Raw genomic sequence first — 13,929 nt, forward strand, 5'->3', positions numbered from 1 at the left:
GCAGAAGTTGCTCTATTCTTGGGAAACTGGTCACCTCAGTTGGCAGGATGGCTGGTACAGATCAACTTGGAGCCAACAGCGTGGGGTTCAATGCCCATTTCTGCTGGGGTGGCGTTGTGCCCTGTCTGCTCACACTGGCCTTGGCGGAGATTGAAGCACTGACAGCTGGGCAGAGAACCTGCGGAGATAAAGAAGTGCTTCGACCTGATGCAAGGTCTGAAGCATAGCTGGTGGAAAGCTGCACACGTTTGGTAGAGGGGACTGCTGATGGCCATGAAGGATAACCTAAAGCAGTTTCAGGTTTAGCAAGCCCTGCGTTCGACTCTGCTGTCTCAGTTGGCAGTCCACCAGGGAATAGCAAGGATACTGGTGGAGTGGTGATGGAGAGAAGTGCTGTCATCCCAGAGAGAGAGGAGACAGCAAGTTAATTCTGCCATTCCATCAGCAAAAGCAAGGCGCTCTGTCACACTGATGTCAGATCACTGGGACCTGAGTGTATAGATTTCCAGAGATGTCCTGTCCTGTTCTCTGCCACATACAGTTTCTACTTCATTAAGGCTATTGACATTCATTGATAAGGATGTAGATTATCTTCTTTCAAAAACCCAGGCATGATCTTACTACCCCTAATGACTAGCTCCACCTGCTGTGTTCCTTGTTGTACTGGTGTGTAACTTGGTTGAAAAGCATCGATTTAGTTCACTTGAAAAGCTCAAAGTATTTTAACTGCCGTTTAGACTCCAATTTGCAGTTATCAATAACGATCGATGTAACCACATCTGGACATTCTCAGCTAGTCGGAGTATTGTTATCTTGTGTGTTGTTTAGTAGTAGTTTTCCTTAACATTTTTCCATTCCTTCATTATCCAAATCTATGTTTGAGCGGGTTTTGCGCATCATTGAACTATTGTACAGTTCCCTGAGTTGGCTTCTGATTCTTCTCAATGTTGCTTCATTAGGTGTTGTCACTTTTTAGGATCTAGGTTCAGATCCGCTACGTGTGCAGGTAACCTGCTTTCCTCGGATGTATTACTCTGGCCTTCTGTGCAGTTCTGCATCCGCATGTTGGTCATACGCCACCTTTATTCTCCAATGTTTTTGGGAAATTTGTCCTTTGCCTCCGAACACTTGGCAGGGTTGACTTAACTTGCTTTCCAAACATGTTGTCTGCTGATGATGGTGAAACCATGAGCAGAGGTGTAGCTCTCTGGTGTAATGTAGCAGTACAAAAATTACGTTCTGTCACCCTGCACTTTACAAGGATTCTTTAACAGTGGGAAGCGTTTGTTCAGTGCGACTGTTGGCTCTGGGATAATGTGATAACGCTGTCAAGAAGTTTATGCCCCACTTAGCACGCATGTCCGTGAAAGGTCTCCCTCTGTGTTGTGACCCAGGTATTTCCAAACAGAACGAATGTTGCATTCATTGTCTTTGTGACAGACTCACTTGAAGTGACCTTTAATTATGTGCCTGTAGGAGATTTAGAAAAGTAGTCGGTGACTAGGGAAAAGGTCACATGATTGATTAAGCGGGTGCAAAACTGGACCAAGGGACTGATGGAATTTCACGTAGGTGTAGAATTTCTAAGGTTTTGGAGTAGATCTGTAGCTCGGGTTGTGAATTTTGAGGTTGGTTGGCTCGCTGAGCTGGTTTGTCCGCAGATGTTTCGTTATCGTGCTGGGTAACATGATCAGTGCAGCCTCTGATGAAGCGCTGTTGTGTTCTCCCGCCTGGTTTTTAAACTCTGGGGTCTGTTGAGCTGGATTACCGCACGTCCGGTTTTCCTTCGCAGTGGAGTGTAAGTGGGGTCGAGCTCTGTGTGTGTGTTTTGAGAAGGCTTGGCTGCGAGTGAGTGACCTGTCTGTGTGGGACCCTCTTGTGGTACGGTGGAAGAATCTTTTATCCTGGACCAGGAGGCTCGGTTTCAAGTCCCACCTGCTCCAGATGCATAACCATGTTGGTTTAGCAAGTTAATAAGTCAAAAACATTTAAGAAGGAGTGGGGCGGGCAGGGGTGATCACCTGAGAGCCACACCCTAACCTATTTTACACATCCATGTTAACACCACTGCTCCCTCCTCTCACAGTAGTCCCTCCCTGCCACCCCCACCGCACCTCTGTGATTCTGGGCTGCCACTGGTGCATTTCCCTGCCTGTGGGGGCTGGGCGTGGGGGTGCAATGTACACTGTTAGGCAGCTCTTGGAAGTGGGATCTCTGCCTCCGAGGTCCGTGACAAGCCCCTGGCACTGTCAGCAACCTTCCACAGTGGAGGCAGTTTATGCTTCCCACTGGTTGTGGCTGAGGAAGTTTAAGATCATTCTGTTGGCCCCTATTTTGTAGTTCTACCCTGAATCCTAGGCAACTGAGACTAAAGGCGACAGTGGAAGCAAGTGATGTAACCTGATGTAAGAATGAATCTTGAACTGGTTGCATTTTAACTTTACCTAGAAGTTTCTTTACAGGCTAATATTGTGTTCTATCACTTTCGCTGATATTAACTGATGTTGGTGTGTAAATGCCTCCTAATTTTATGACTGTGTGCATTATGCCGATAGCCGTCCTTATTCTGAGACTAATCATTTCACAGAACAGAATCCCTACAGTTTGGCAGATTTTTGTGAAGGGAGGAAGTGGTTGCCCCACTGCTTTCCATTGACATTTGTGCATTTCTTTATGCAACAAGTTTCTGACAGTACAACTCTCAATTTTTGTTCCCCCATTTCACCTTTGCTGGTTATTGGGGGCATATGGGCAGCCTTGCAGTACCACGGATACGCTGGAGCTCCCATTGTTGTTGCCCAGCTGTGGATCGGGTAACTGGGGAGGCAGGCTGGGAGGCTCTCTCTCGGTTTGTTTCAGGTTAGCCCCCGCTGCTTTCAGTGCAGACATGGAAGTGCTTGTAATTTGCATTCAATAAGATGCTACAGTAATTCATATTCTGGTGATTTAGACACCCCTTGGAAATTATAGCTTTCGTATCTTAATTAGCAGAGGTTTGCAGTTACTTTGGGGAGTTACACGAGTACGGAGTACAGAGGACAATCTTCCTGCTGCAAATGGGAGCAGCAAGTTCTGGGTGTCCAATTTTGGAAGAACGTGAGGAAAGGGAGGCCATTTGGTCTCTGTGAACATCCGCGTAAAAAGCCAACAATCTTCCTGGTATAACATGTCATTGTCTTCTAAATGATACTCAATTCTTCCCTCTACCACCCTACATGAAAGGTGCCCTGTTTGTGGGTTGACTCCAATCAAGACGAAACAGTCCTGGCATCCAAGCTAAGTGCTAAGATTGTGAGTTTTTTTTAGAATTAGACTTAGGTTTGTTGTCATGTGTACTGAAAGATTCACGACGTCGCTGCACATGGCACTGTCCTAGGTACAAAGTACCTAGGTAAGTACAAAATAGAGAAATAAAGAGAAAAAGGTTACATTACCTTACAGTGATTCACGGTATAATTTAGAAAATAAGAAATAAAGTTAAAAGGATAAACATTACAGCCGGATGAACAGATTACAGATATAAACATTTATGTTGCAGTAGATCAGTGCATGAGGCTTCCACACTTGGTCTGACCGGGTTCGCAAGCTGCTGACCACTCGCACTGGCCCCCTGTCCGACAACCACCCCCACTCTACTCCCAGCCTCCAGCCCACTCCGCTCCGAGCCTCCAGCCTTCAATCAATTTAAGTACTACTTTTATGATCTGTTTTTGTGGATGACGTTGAACAAGGCATTTGGATTTGCCTTTTCATACGGTTTGATTATAGCATACAAGATCCTCCTTCAGCCACTTCCTTTCGAGACTGGAAGGATGATGGGAGGATAACGGGCATGTGGCTAGACTAGTAATCCGGCTAAACCTGTGAGTGCCTTGTTTCAAATTAATGAAATTTGGAATTGAAGGATGGCCTAAGTGACAGTTTCACAGTCATTGTTATTGATTGTCGTAAAAGCCCATCTGGTTCACAAATCCCATTTGGGAAGGAAGTCTAATGTCCTTAACCTGGTCTGGCCTACATGTGACTCCAGACCCACAGTGATGTGCTTGACTCTTACCTAACCACTTCTGAGGACAGTTAAGTCATTTAGTGCAAGGGATTTTAGAGGATGGGCTACAAATGCCTACATCTTGCCATATCCCATTGAAAAGAACATCTCTTTTTTTTTAAAAGAAGGAAAACTAAATCATTCTCTGGATCTTGAATTGTTGAATTGTGGTAGAAAACAGTAGGTCACTGAGAACAATGGATGGAATTTTGGAATGATATCCTGTGCTGTTTTAGAAAATAACTCCAAATAATAATCTTTTAAGAAAATCTCATACAGTCAGCATAAACCAATGCTGATCTAGTGATTTAGTGATCTAGTGACGTCAGCTTTTGTGCTCCTGGGATGCTGCTTGGCCTGCTGTGTTCATCCAGCCTCACATTTTATTATCTCTGATCTAGTGATATTTGGCAAATACATTTTACTCACTTTTTCCTTCATGTAAGACTGTTTCGAAGAGGTATTTTAAAAAACTGGCAAAGCTGCAGCTGACTTTAATTGGGAAGAATAAACTGAGCTGAATTCATGGTTAATAATTGAGCTTTATTTGTCCAGCTTTTGTGTCAAGAAATGATAATTCTGCTAGGTGCTGATTGTGTCTGGGCATTTGTCCTGTATTGTGTTGTACTTTCACACATTCTGAATGATTAACTGGGCAGTGAGTCAGAATACTCTACTCAGATTAAATAGGAGAATCTAAGCTTGTGGAATGCAGTAAACTCAATACCGTGGATTTCTCTTTTGTCCTTTTGTTTGAACATACGAAGCAATGAGTATCTTTTTCACCAAGAGGTGTAGATAGGTGCTAGAGTTCTATTAACAAGGCTGCATGCTTGACACACAAGCCTCGATATCATTGTTTGAATCTCAGTTTCTGAAACTGTGGTGTTTAATGAGCTGGTCCTTTTTATTGCCTTATACATGTCTTCAACCTACGTAGTATTATTTATGAAGCTCTAAATGCTTTCCCTCAACAACCCCTCCCAAAGGCGATACCAGTGTCACTGAAAAGGATTCAGACTTGATGAAAAGCTCCTTCTTGCAGCTAAATGAGTGATTAAATTTGCAAATGGAACATCTGTGAAGCTACGTTGGAAGCCTTCAGTCATCCGGGGCTTTGGGAAAAAGAGATGTGATTTAGTTAACAAAATGAAATCGAGGTGTTTCAATGCAGAAAAAGGACACCAAAGCTTGGACAAGGCCAGGCCAAGAGCAGAGACTAATTAGTGAAAGCCTGTGGTTAGGTTTACATCAGTTCGCGCTTAATGAAGTTACATTTTTGTAGGATGTCAAGGAGCCCGTTCCTTAAAATACATTAGATAGCAATGACTTCATTAATATTTAAAGTTACAGTGAAATGTAAAAATGAAGATACCACATTACAGCAAGTAAATTAAGTGGTAATAGAGATAAATATTTAACATGTTTTGTGTGGAGCTCCTCTGGCTGTATTCTAAACTTGAATGGGAAAGCATTGGCCTGAGGCTGTCCTTATTAAATTTTCATTCCTTAATATTAATATTAACATTAGCGTTGTGCATTCTCGATTGGCAGTAAAGGTCCTATAACTCAGATTTTGGATAATGGTAAGATTCAGAGCTATCACACCTTCGGACCTATTGTTCAATAGGTCAGAAATTGAAAGCAGCAATACGTTGAATTCAAACTCAACACTTTTTTTTGGACAAGAGTCCGCTTTCTTTTCGTTTTACACAAATGTACGAAAGGGGTGGGATTTTCAAACTTGTACGGGTAAAGTAATATTTCTGTTTTTGTTTTGCAAATCAGAAGGCGGCATAAAATGCGCTTTCTAATTGTCAAAGAGCCACATTCAGACTGAGGTCTGTTGTACGATCTGCTTTCTCAATGCTGAACAGCCTATCAACCAGTGAAACTTAGCATCACGCACACTGAAATTAATGAGCAGAGTGGTGGAACCCAGCTCACTGTTCGGATACATAGGCTGCATCTCATCCATTTTGTACTGTAGAAAGTTTGATCAGTAAGGCAGACAGAGTTATGGAAGCATAAAAAATCTGCAGAGTGCATGGTAAAAATGGACGGGATATGATTTGTGAAAATGCATTGGCAAGCTGAAAACAAAAAAAAACGAACTCTTATTGCAATGATTTTAAGGAGCTCAATTTAATCCGAACAACATGTGTGCCGACTGTTTTATAAGCAAACTGGAGAACTTTTATTGTCAGTGGTGTCCCTTTAATATTTTCTCAGCATCATCTAGCGGGGAACTGCATAGAAGTTTGGTGACACTCGATCAATAGTCTTAGCATACTCTCCCTGCTCTTAGGAACAACCTTCTTGAACGCAGGCACGAAGGGCAGTGATTAAAATCCTAATTCTTCTTGGCATGCTGTACCATTTGAGGTTTCCAATATCAGAGCACTATTAGAACATTCAACTTCAACTTCATTGGCCTCTGGTAAGATCCGACTTACAAAGAGAAAGTCTGACTTGTACCAAGGCAGAGAAAAGCTTCCAAGCGCTGCTAACTTGCAAATATTAAAGGTTAGGAATGGAGAGAGAAAATGATTCCATTCCTCTCTTTTTGACAATAGTTTTCATGCGTTTTCTCCTCCCTGTCTTTCAGTTCCATGACGATAGTCCCAGTATTCTCCTGGCTACTCCCAAAATGTTGCTACCTTCAGCAAGCCAGCTGCCATCAGGCACCCCACTCTCAGTTCATCACCAGATCCAGCTCCTTCAGCAGCACCTGCAACAGCAACAGCAGCAGACCCAGGTGGCTGTGGCCCAGGTAAGAAAGGGGGCGATAGAAAAGGCCTTGCTGTAACTCTGCACAGAACTGAGTTATTGGAATTACTTGAGCTATAATAATTCCAAAGTTTCTTTAGAGCGAAGATTTTTCAATGGGCATGGAGAGAGAAGAGAATCACTGCAGCATAATTGGAGAAAAGCAGCAGCCTGATTGACCCAAGTGTCCTCTTCACTTTTTGAAATTTGTTTAATTTTTACAATGGCTCTTGAGAAGCTTTTTACTGATTAAATTTGTGTTGTCTCACTGCAGTGTTTCACAAAGGTGCTGCCTGTTATGATAGCATCACAATTGGATTACTTCATGTTTCCCAGTGTACACTTAAATGGATCCACTAGAATGGCACAGGAGCTGAAACCACCGCATATTAAACTCCACAGTTCCTTTTTAATGTAGTGGTTTTTGCCAAGAATTGAAACATTAAAGATTGGAGACCAAGGTGACACGGTGAACACAGTTCATAAATAATTCCTTTTCTCTCCATTCTTAAATTTCTGTATCATGTAACTTATGTTCCTGATTTACAGTATCAGCAGTTCTTTTGGTGTTTATTCCATATAACCATCTTTACTTTGGACCATGACTTCACGTTTTCCCTCATCTGTAATCTCCTGCAGTTTTAGAGCCATTCAAGGTCTCTATGTTCCTCAGATTTTTGCATCTCTTCAACTTCCATCACATGTCCAACTTTGACCTTTAGTCATCAGGGTCCTAAACACCAGGGGCAGCCACATTTTTAGAAGTCCCTGTTGGCTCTCTTACCACTCGTCTATGCCCAGAATTTTGCAGAGTTGGACCAAAGTTGCTCTGGAAGCATTTAAAAATAGCGGATTACAGGTTCCCCACTCCATTCCTACAATGTCAGTTTTCACTGAGATGGGATAAGGCTACAGATAACAAGCCCACCCTCTGAACTGCAGGCCTGACCAAACTCCATCATGGGAGGGGATAGACATCTCCTGGACCCCTGCAATTTTCCAAGAGTCAAGCCCACTTCTGGAATAATTACGGCTCATCAGAGGAGTCATGATTCACCGTCTTAATGTGGGAAATTTTGAAAGTAAATTCAAAAGATCATAGCAAATCTCCTTCTGTGTTCCTTCTTCCCTCTCTGTTCCAGCTCCATGTTCATTCATAGCGCAGTGGCCCCGAATAGCTTCATTCCAACTTAGACGATTCTCCCGATGGGCCACCTCATTCTCTAAACCAAACCGCCTCTGCCCCTTCAGTCAGTATATAGCATGGGGTTTTGTGCTCATGTCTCAGCCTCTGAGCCAGAAGATTTGAGTTCATGTCCCACCTGCTATGTTAAACTATCTCACTCCTATCAAGAATCGTCTTTGCTATCCTTCCCTGATCATAAGACCATAAGACATAGGAGTGGAAGTAAGGCCATTCGGCCCATCAAGTCCACTCCTCCATTTAAATCATGGCTGATGGGCATTTCAACTCCACTTCCCTGCACTCTCCCCGTAGCCCTATCAACCAAGGATAATTTCAGCTTCTTCACTCTCTCCATATAATTGACCTCCAGCATCATCCTGAGTAACCTGCACTATACCCCCTTCAGTGCCTTGCCATCTCCTTAGAGTGTTGTGCCCAGGATTGTAGGCAGTACCATAGCTGAGGCTGAACCAGTGGGTCCCGTGGCACTGTTTTAGATATTTTCTAGTCAACGTGTTCTGAGAAGTTACTACACACCCTAGGGCAAGTTGGTCTTGGGCCTGTACCTCCTATTCCAAAGATAGGTGAACTGCCGCTGCATCACAAGAATTCCTTTGGTTCTGCTTTCTAAAAGAAAGAGGGAAGTCATTTCTGGTGACTTGGTCGATTATATTTGATCTTCAGACATGCCCAGTAGAAACTGATTTATCTCGTCACTATCCTGTGGATATCTAAATAAACTGCTACATTCTGTCTGCCTGCTGGATCTCCTGCATTGCAATAGTGGCTACATTTGACACAACTCCATTGCCTGTGAGTGTTTCTGAATGACAGGAGATTTTGAAAGTGCCACCTAAATGCAATTTCTTGAATGGCAGTTGTCCTGAGATTTCTTGTATATTGTACATCTCTTTAGCATATGACACCTTGAATGCCAGTATATGCTGATAAATGGAAAGAAAACATTCGCCTCTCAGTCAGTTTGGTTCATTGACATGATTCAGCTCCCCCTCGCTTCAAACCCCAGCTTTGATCATCTTCACTAGGCTGCCTCGTTACTTTTTACACCGTTTCACAGGCCTCCGTCCCAGTCCTAATGAGCAGCTCAGCACATTCTGGTTCTTTGCACTGCCTCATTGATCAGCTTGTTGAAGCTTGCCTGCCCAGGGCCCTCTGGCATCCATCAATCAACAGCTGCAGTCCTTTTGAACCGTGTCAAAATTTCAGTTATCAGTTGCACTCTGGAATTTGACCAGCAAAGTTTCCAGCGGTCTGATCTCTCTGGTTTCTTGGTCGCATATTGAGGACATGCCCATCATAAGGTGACTAATAAGGGTGTAAACCCTTGCTTGTCCATGGAGAAATGAATTGGGCGTTGCTAAATTGCCTCCTTATATTTGCAAACCATGCTTAGTTTAACCAGGTCAACCTCTGCTAGCAACCTAGGATTCACTCCCCTCAAATGGTTTATTTGCAACTTGATGGATTTTCAAGTCAGGAGTTCGAGAGAGGAAAGGTGGTAAATGGAATCGAGACATGGACCTTACCACAAATGCAGGGCGTGTTAGACAGAATAATCCACTCCTGCTTCCATGACCCTTTGTAAAAAAAAAAAGGACAAAATCATAATGATTGTCCAAGGAAACCATGCTTCAATCGATTATGATGTCCTGTTTATATATAGTTTCCCTAGTGTGTTTTGAAGGTAGCACTTGCAATGTCTAAGGAAGAGGCAATGGTGTTGCGGTATTATCGCTAGATTATTAATACACAGCCCCAGGCAATGTTCTGGAGACCCAGTTCAAATCTCGCTGAGGGAGATTGTAGAATTTTAATTCAGAATTTAAAAAAACAAAATCTGGAATTAGGAGTCTAACAATGATCATGAAGCCATTGTTGATTGTTGGAAAATCCATCAGGTTCACTGATGTCTTTTAGGAAAGGAAGTTGCCATCCTTACCTGGCCTGGCCTATATGTGATTCAAACAATCTGACTGTTAGCTGCCCTCTTGGCAATTAGGGGTGGGTGATAAATGCTGGTCTGTCCAGCGACATCCACATCCCATGAATAAATAAAAATAAAATAAGGCCACAGTTATATTGTAAGTTGCAGATTTCACTGATGCACTGTAAATGACTCCTGAGCAATGGGTTTCCTCTGGGTACTCTGGTTTCCTCCCACAGTCCAAAGATGTGCAGGCTACATGGATCAGCCATGGGGATGGCAGGGTTACGGGTTTGGATGGGTTTGGTTGGGATACTCTTTGGAGGGTCGGTGTGCACTTGATGGGTCGAATGACCTAATTCCACACGGCAGGGTTCTATGATTCTGTGAATACTGAGAGACTGTCTGCTGCCGTCCTCTTGCACTCAGAATTTATCTGTTGAAAAACCATTAATTGCCACAAACCATCCATCCTGAAATTTCAGCTTGAGCCCTCTGCTAAAAGATTAAATGTAGATTAGGGTAGCATCAGATGATTAGAGTGAAATGCTGACAGCTTGCTCAATTGAAGGGAATCAGCTTTGTGTCTGTCTGTATTGGCCAAACATCTCCAACCCTCAGACAAAACTTGGTGTGTCACAATGGAAAAAAGGTAGAATAAAATTAAAAGTTTCTTCAGACTGACAGGTCTGGTTTTATGTTTTGGCGTTTGTGAAGGATGAAATATTTGGGGAGTTTTTTAACCTCTATTTGTTAAAATGATAAAAGGTTTCTCTTGGCTTGTCTTCTCAGCACTAGGAATGCTGCCAAAATGGTTATTTTATGACAAAAGAAATGCCGTCAGTGTTTCCTTGCTGTGGAACTGCTGTTTATTTCTCCAGCCTCAGTGATATATTCCAACAAGAAGCTCATTATGGCTTTATGTTCACACAAATGCTTTCTTGGTGGAGTTTTGTGCTTTAATCTGCGTAAATTAGGTTAAAGGCAACAAGTACCATTAACATAGAAAAATACTGCAAAAGAAGCACTGAATTTGCAATGATTGTTGCATGTTTTGTATTGCTCACTGTTTATTTAAATATATCTTATTCCCATACTATTACTAAGTATGCTTATTCTTTCTGGGTGTGATCCTATACCGTCCCAAGATGTAAACTTCTACAGTGTGGAAGATACCGACTGTTGGTATTTTATGTGAAGGTTATCCGAGAACTGCATTCTCTATATATGTGATGTGATCTGTTCTTCATTGTGTGAATGAACAGTTTGTAAAAGTCACTTGGTTAGCACTTTGCACTGAAACAGGGTAGGGAAATGGGTAACAGTCAAAAATATTCCCTTCCCCAGTGGCTACTAAAGGGTCAGAATTCAGTGAGTTTAGTCTATAGGAGTCTTCCTCATCGCAATTAATAAGCAGTGCATGATTTCAAGTAATAAACATTGTTCTGAGTTTGACGCATGTAATTATTAAGCCATTGCACAGAGCTTTGAAAACACCGCATCCGCATTCAGCTAATCGAAACATAAACTCGTTATTCCTATTCTTTCTCGCCGATCAAGTACTCATGCGGGCCCTTGCCGAACACCTTGCTGAAGTCCATATAGACAACGTCTACCGCTCTGCCTTTGGCAATCTTCTTTCTCACTTCTACAACACCTCAATCTAGTTAGTGAGACACAATTTCCCATGCACAAAGCCATGTTGACAATACTTAATTAGTCCTTGCCTTGTTCCCAATGCATGCAAACCCTGTCCCACAGAACCCCTTCTAACAACTTACCCACCACTGATGTTGTGCTTCGTGGTCTACAGTTGCCTGGCTTTTCCTTACCTCTCAAATAATGGCACCACATGGAAAGTATATATATTACTGCAGTTCTGAGTCTTGCATTAAGGCACGTTGTATCAATGGAATAGAAACTGAAAATATCTTCACGAATTTCTCCCCGCCACTCAGCAGATATATTTGATGAACTTTAAACAGGTGTCAATTTGTCTTATATCCAACCTAAGAGTGCTTGAGACTAACCCTAGCTGATTGAAATGTTCCCCAAAATTGCCGTCCCTCCCTGGAATTAGGCCACAAAAAATTATATGTAGTTTTGATTGAAAAGGTGATTGGCACCGTGCCAGTTGGGAAAGTGAGCTTTGCAAGCCTGTTCTTAATGTAAGGCTACTCTGTGTGATTGCTTTTCAAATAAAACACAAAAGCGTGATTCCCTGGCATATTCAATCTTCAATTTAATAAGCACAAGAGAAGACCTGTTCTTGATAATCCAGCCGTTTAAATGGTGTCAGTTAATGTTGCCATGCAGCAAGGTGTGGAGGCTTTTTCACACTCACTGCAGCTTCCTACATAGCTTCTAACTTGTGGTTTTGACTGAGGTGGTGAATAGTGCTCACAGAAACTGTAACAAAAATCGCTAAAGAAAAGCAGCGAGTCTGGCAGCATCTGTGGGGAGAAACCTTTCGAGTCCAGTGACCTTTCTTCGGAACAGTTGTAAAGAAGGGTCTCTGGACTCGAAAAGTTAACTCTGCTTTCTCTCCGCAGATGCTGCCAGCAATTGCTGTTTTCGTTTCAGATCTTTAGCATCGGTAATTCTTTGTTTTATTGTAGCAGAAACACAGTTATGATCATTGCAGCCACTGGCGATAGAGATTTCAGCCTATTGCTGCTGCTTTTATTGAGAAATAGAGACTTGATTCTTGATGAATGCAAAGCTGTTGATTGACTTAAACCTTTGGTATATCAAACACGCAGCGCGTACCTGAGGAATGGACTGAATTTCTCGTGTTTGACTGTTTGTGATCTCATCAGAAGTGAAACAAATTCTGGTTACTTAGAGCATTATGATCTAAGAGCTAAGAATCTGTGTTGATACCCAAACATTGCTTATTGAGTATTGGATGGACAGAAGGTGAGGTGTAATGTATATGCACTTCCAAGATAGTTTGGGGGCTTCTGTCTACTGGGGTTGTAAAACCACATCTGCAAATAAATGCTCAGAGGCAGCAATCCTTTACCTCCTAACTAATTGGCTGATTTAAAAAGATTTTAATGGCACAGTTTTTCCTGGTGTTTATCAATCCTCTGCGTAAATATGAGCCCCAGAAGAAAAGCAACGTCAGCATTACACAGGGTGTTTTCTTATTGTTAGTATATGGCAACGGAAGCAATATTCAGCAATTGGGCAGAAAATCTGATGAGCTCATAGGTGACACTGTCTTGGAAGCATTGTTTGAAAATTGATGGTACAATAGACCCCTTGCTCTTTTCAATATTTTTGCCAATTTATCAGTTCTCTTATAGTCCTATTCAATGGGCGGCACTGTGTGGCTCAGTGGTTAGCACTGTCGCCTCACAGCACCAGGGACCCTGGTTCGATTCCACCCTTGGTCAACTGTCTGTGTGGAGCTTGCACTTTCTTCCCATGTCTGTGTGGGTTTCCTCCCACACTCCAAAGATGTGTAGGTTAGATGGATTGGCCATGCTAAGTTGCCCATTGTGTCAGGTACGTGCAGGCTCAGTGGATTAGCCACAGAAAGTGCAGGGTTATGGGAATAGGATAGGTGGGTGTGTCTGTTTGGGATGCTCTTTGGAGAGTCATTGCGAACTTGATGGGCTGAATGGCCTGGTTTCACACTGTAGGGATTCTATGATCCTTCTATAATTGGAATTGGAATTTGTATCTTCTGACTGACTGAAGAGTGGTGTGATTGACTAATGTAAAGGGAATTTATCACTCTGTGAGTCAGTTATTTTCGGCCATTTCAGAGTCATTGAGCACAGCAAAAGTACCCTTCAGCCCATTGGTCTGTGCCAGTTAAAATCCCTTTGTCCAGCACGTGGCCCATAGCCTTGGCATCACCAGTGAACATCTAAACACTATGTAAATGTTTTAAGTGGTGCCTCTACCACATTTACAGGCAGCAAGTTCGAGTCCCATCGCCCTCTGGCTGGGAAAAAAAATTTCCTCACA

At 42.6% G+C, this 13,929-nt stretch overlaps 1 protein-coding gene across 5 annotated transcripts in view; it reads left to right on the forward strand.

Moving 5' to 3' along the window:
- nos1apa (nitric oxide synthase 1 (neuronal) adaptor protein a) overlaps positions 1-13,929 on the forward strand; it is a 309,570-nt gene that overhangs the window by 251,076 nt on the left and 44,565 nt on the right. For all 5 annotated transcript variants that reach the window (XM_048539046.2, XM_048539043.2, XM_048539042.2 and 2 more), the window contains one exon: positions 6,657-6,821. In XM_048539046.2, the coding sequence (XP_048395003.1) occupies positions 6,657-6,821 (165 nt within the window). The remainder of the gene's footprint in view (positions 1-6,656; positions 6,822-13,929) is intronic.

Source organism: Stegostoma tigrinum, chromosome 8, assembly GCF_030684315.1.
Source record: "Stegostoma tigrinum isolate sSteTig4 chromosome 8, sSteTig4.hap1, whole genome shotgun sequence".
NCBI lineage: Eukaryota > Metazoa > Chordata > Chondrichthyes > Orectolobiformes > Stegostomatidae > Stegostoma > Stegostoma tigrinum.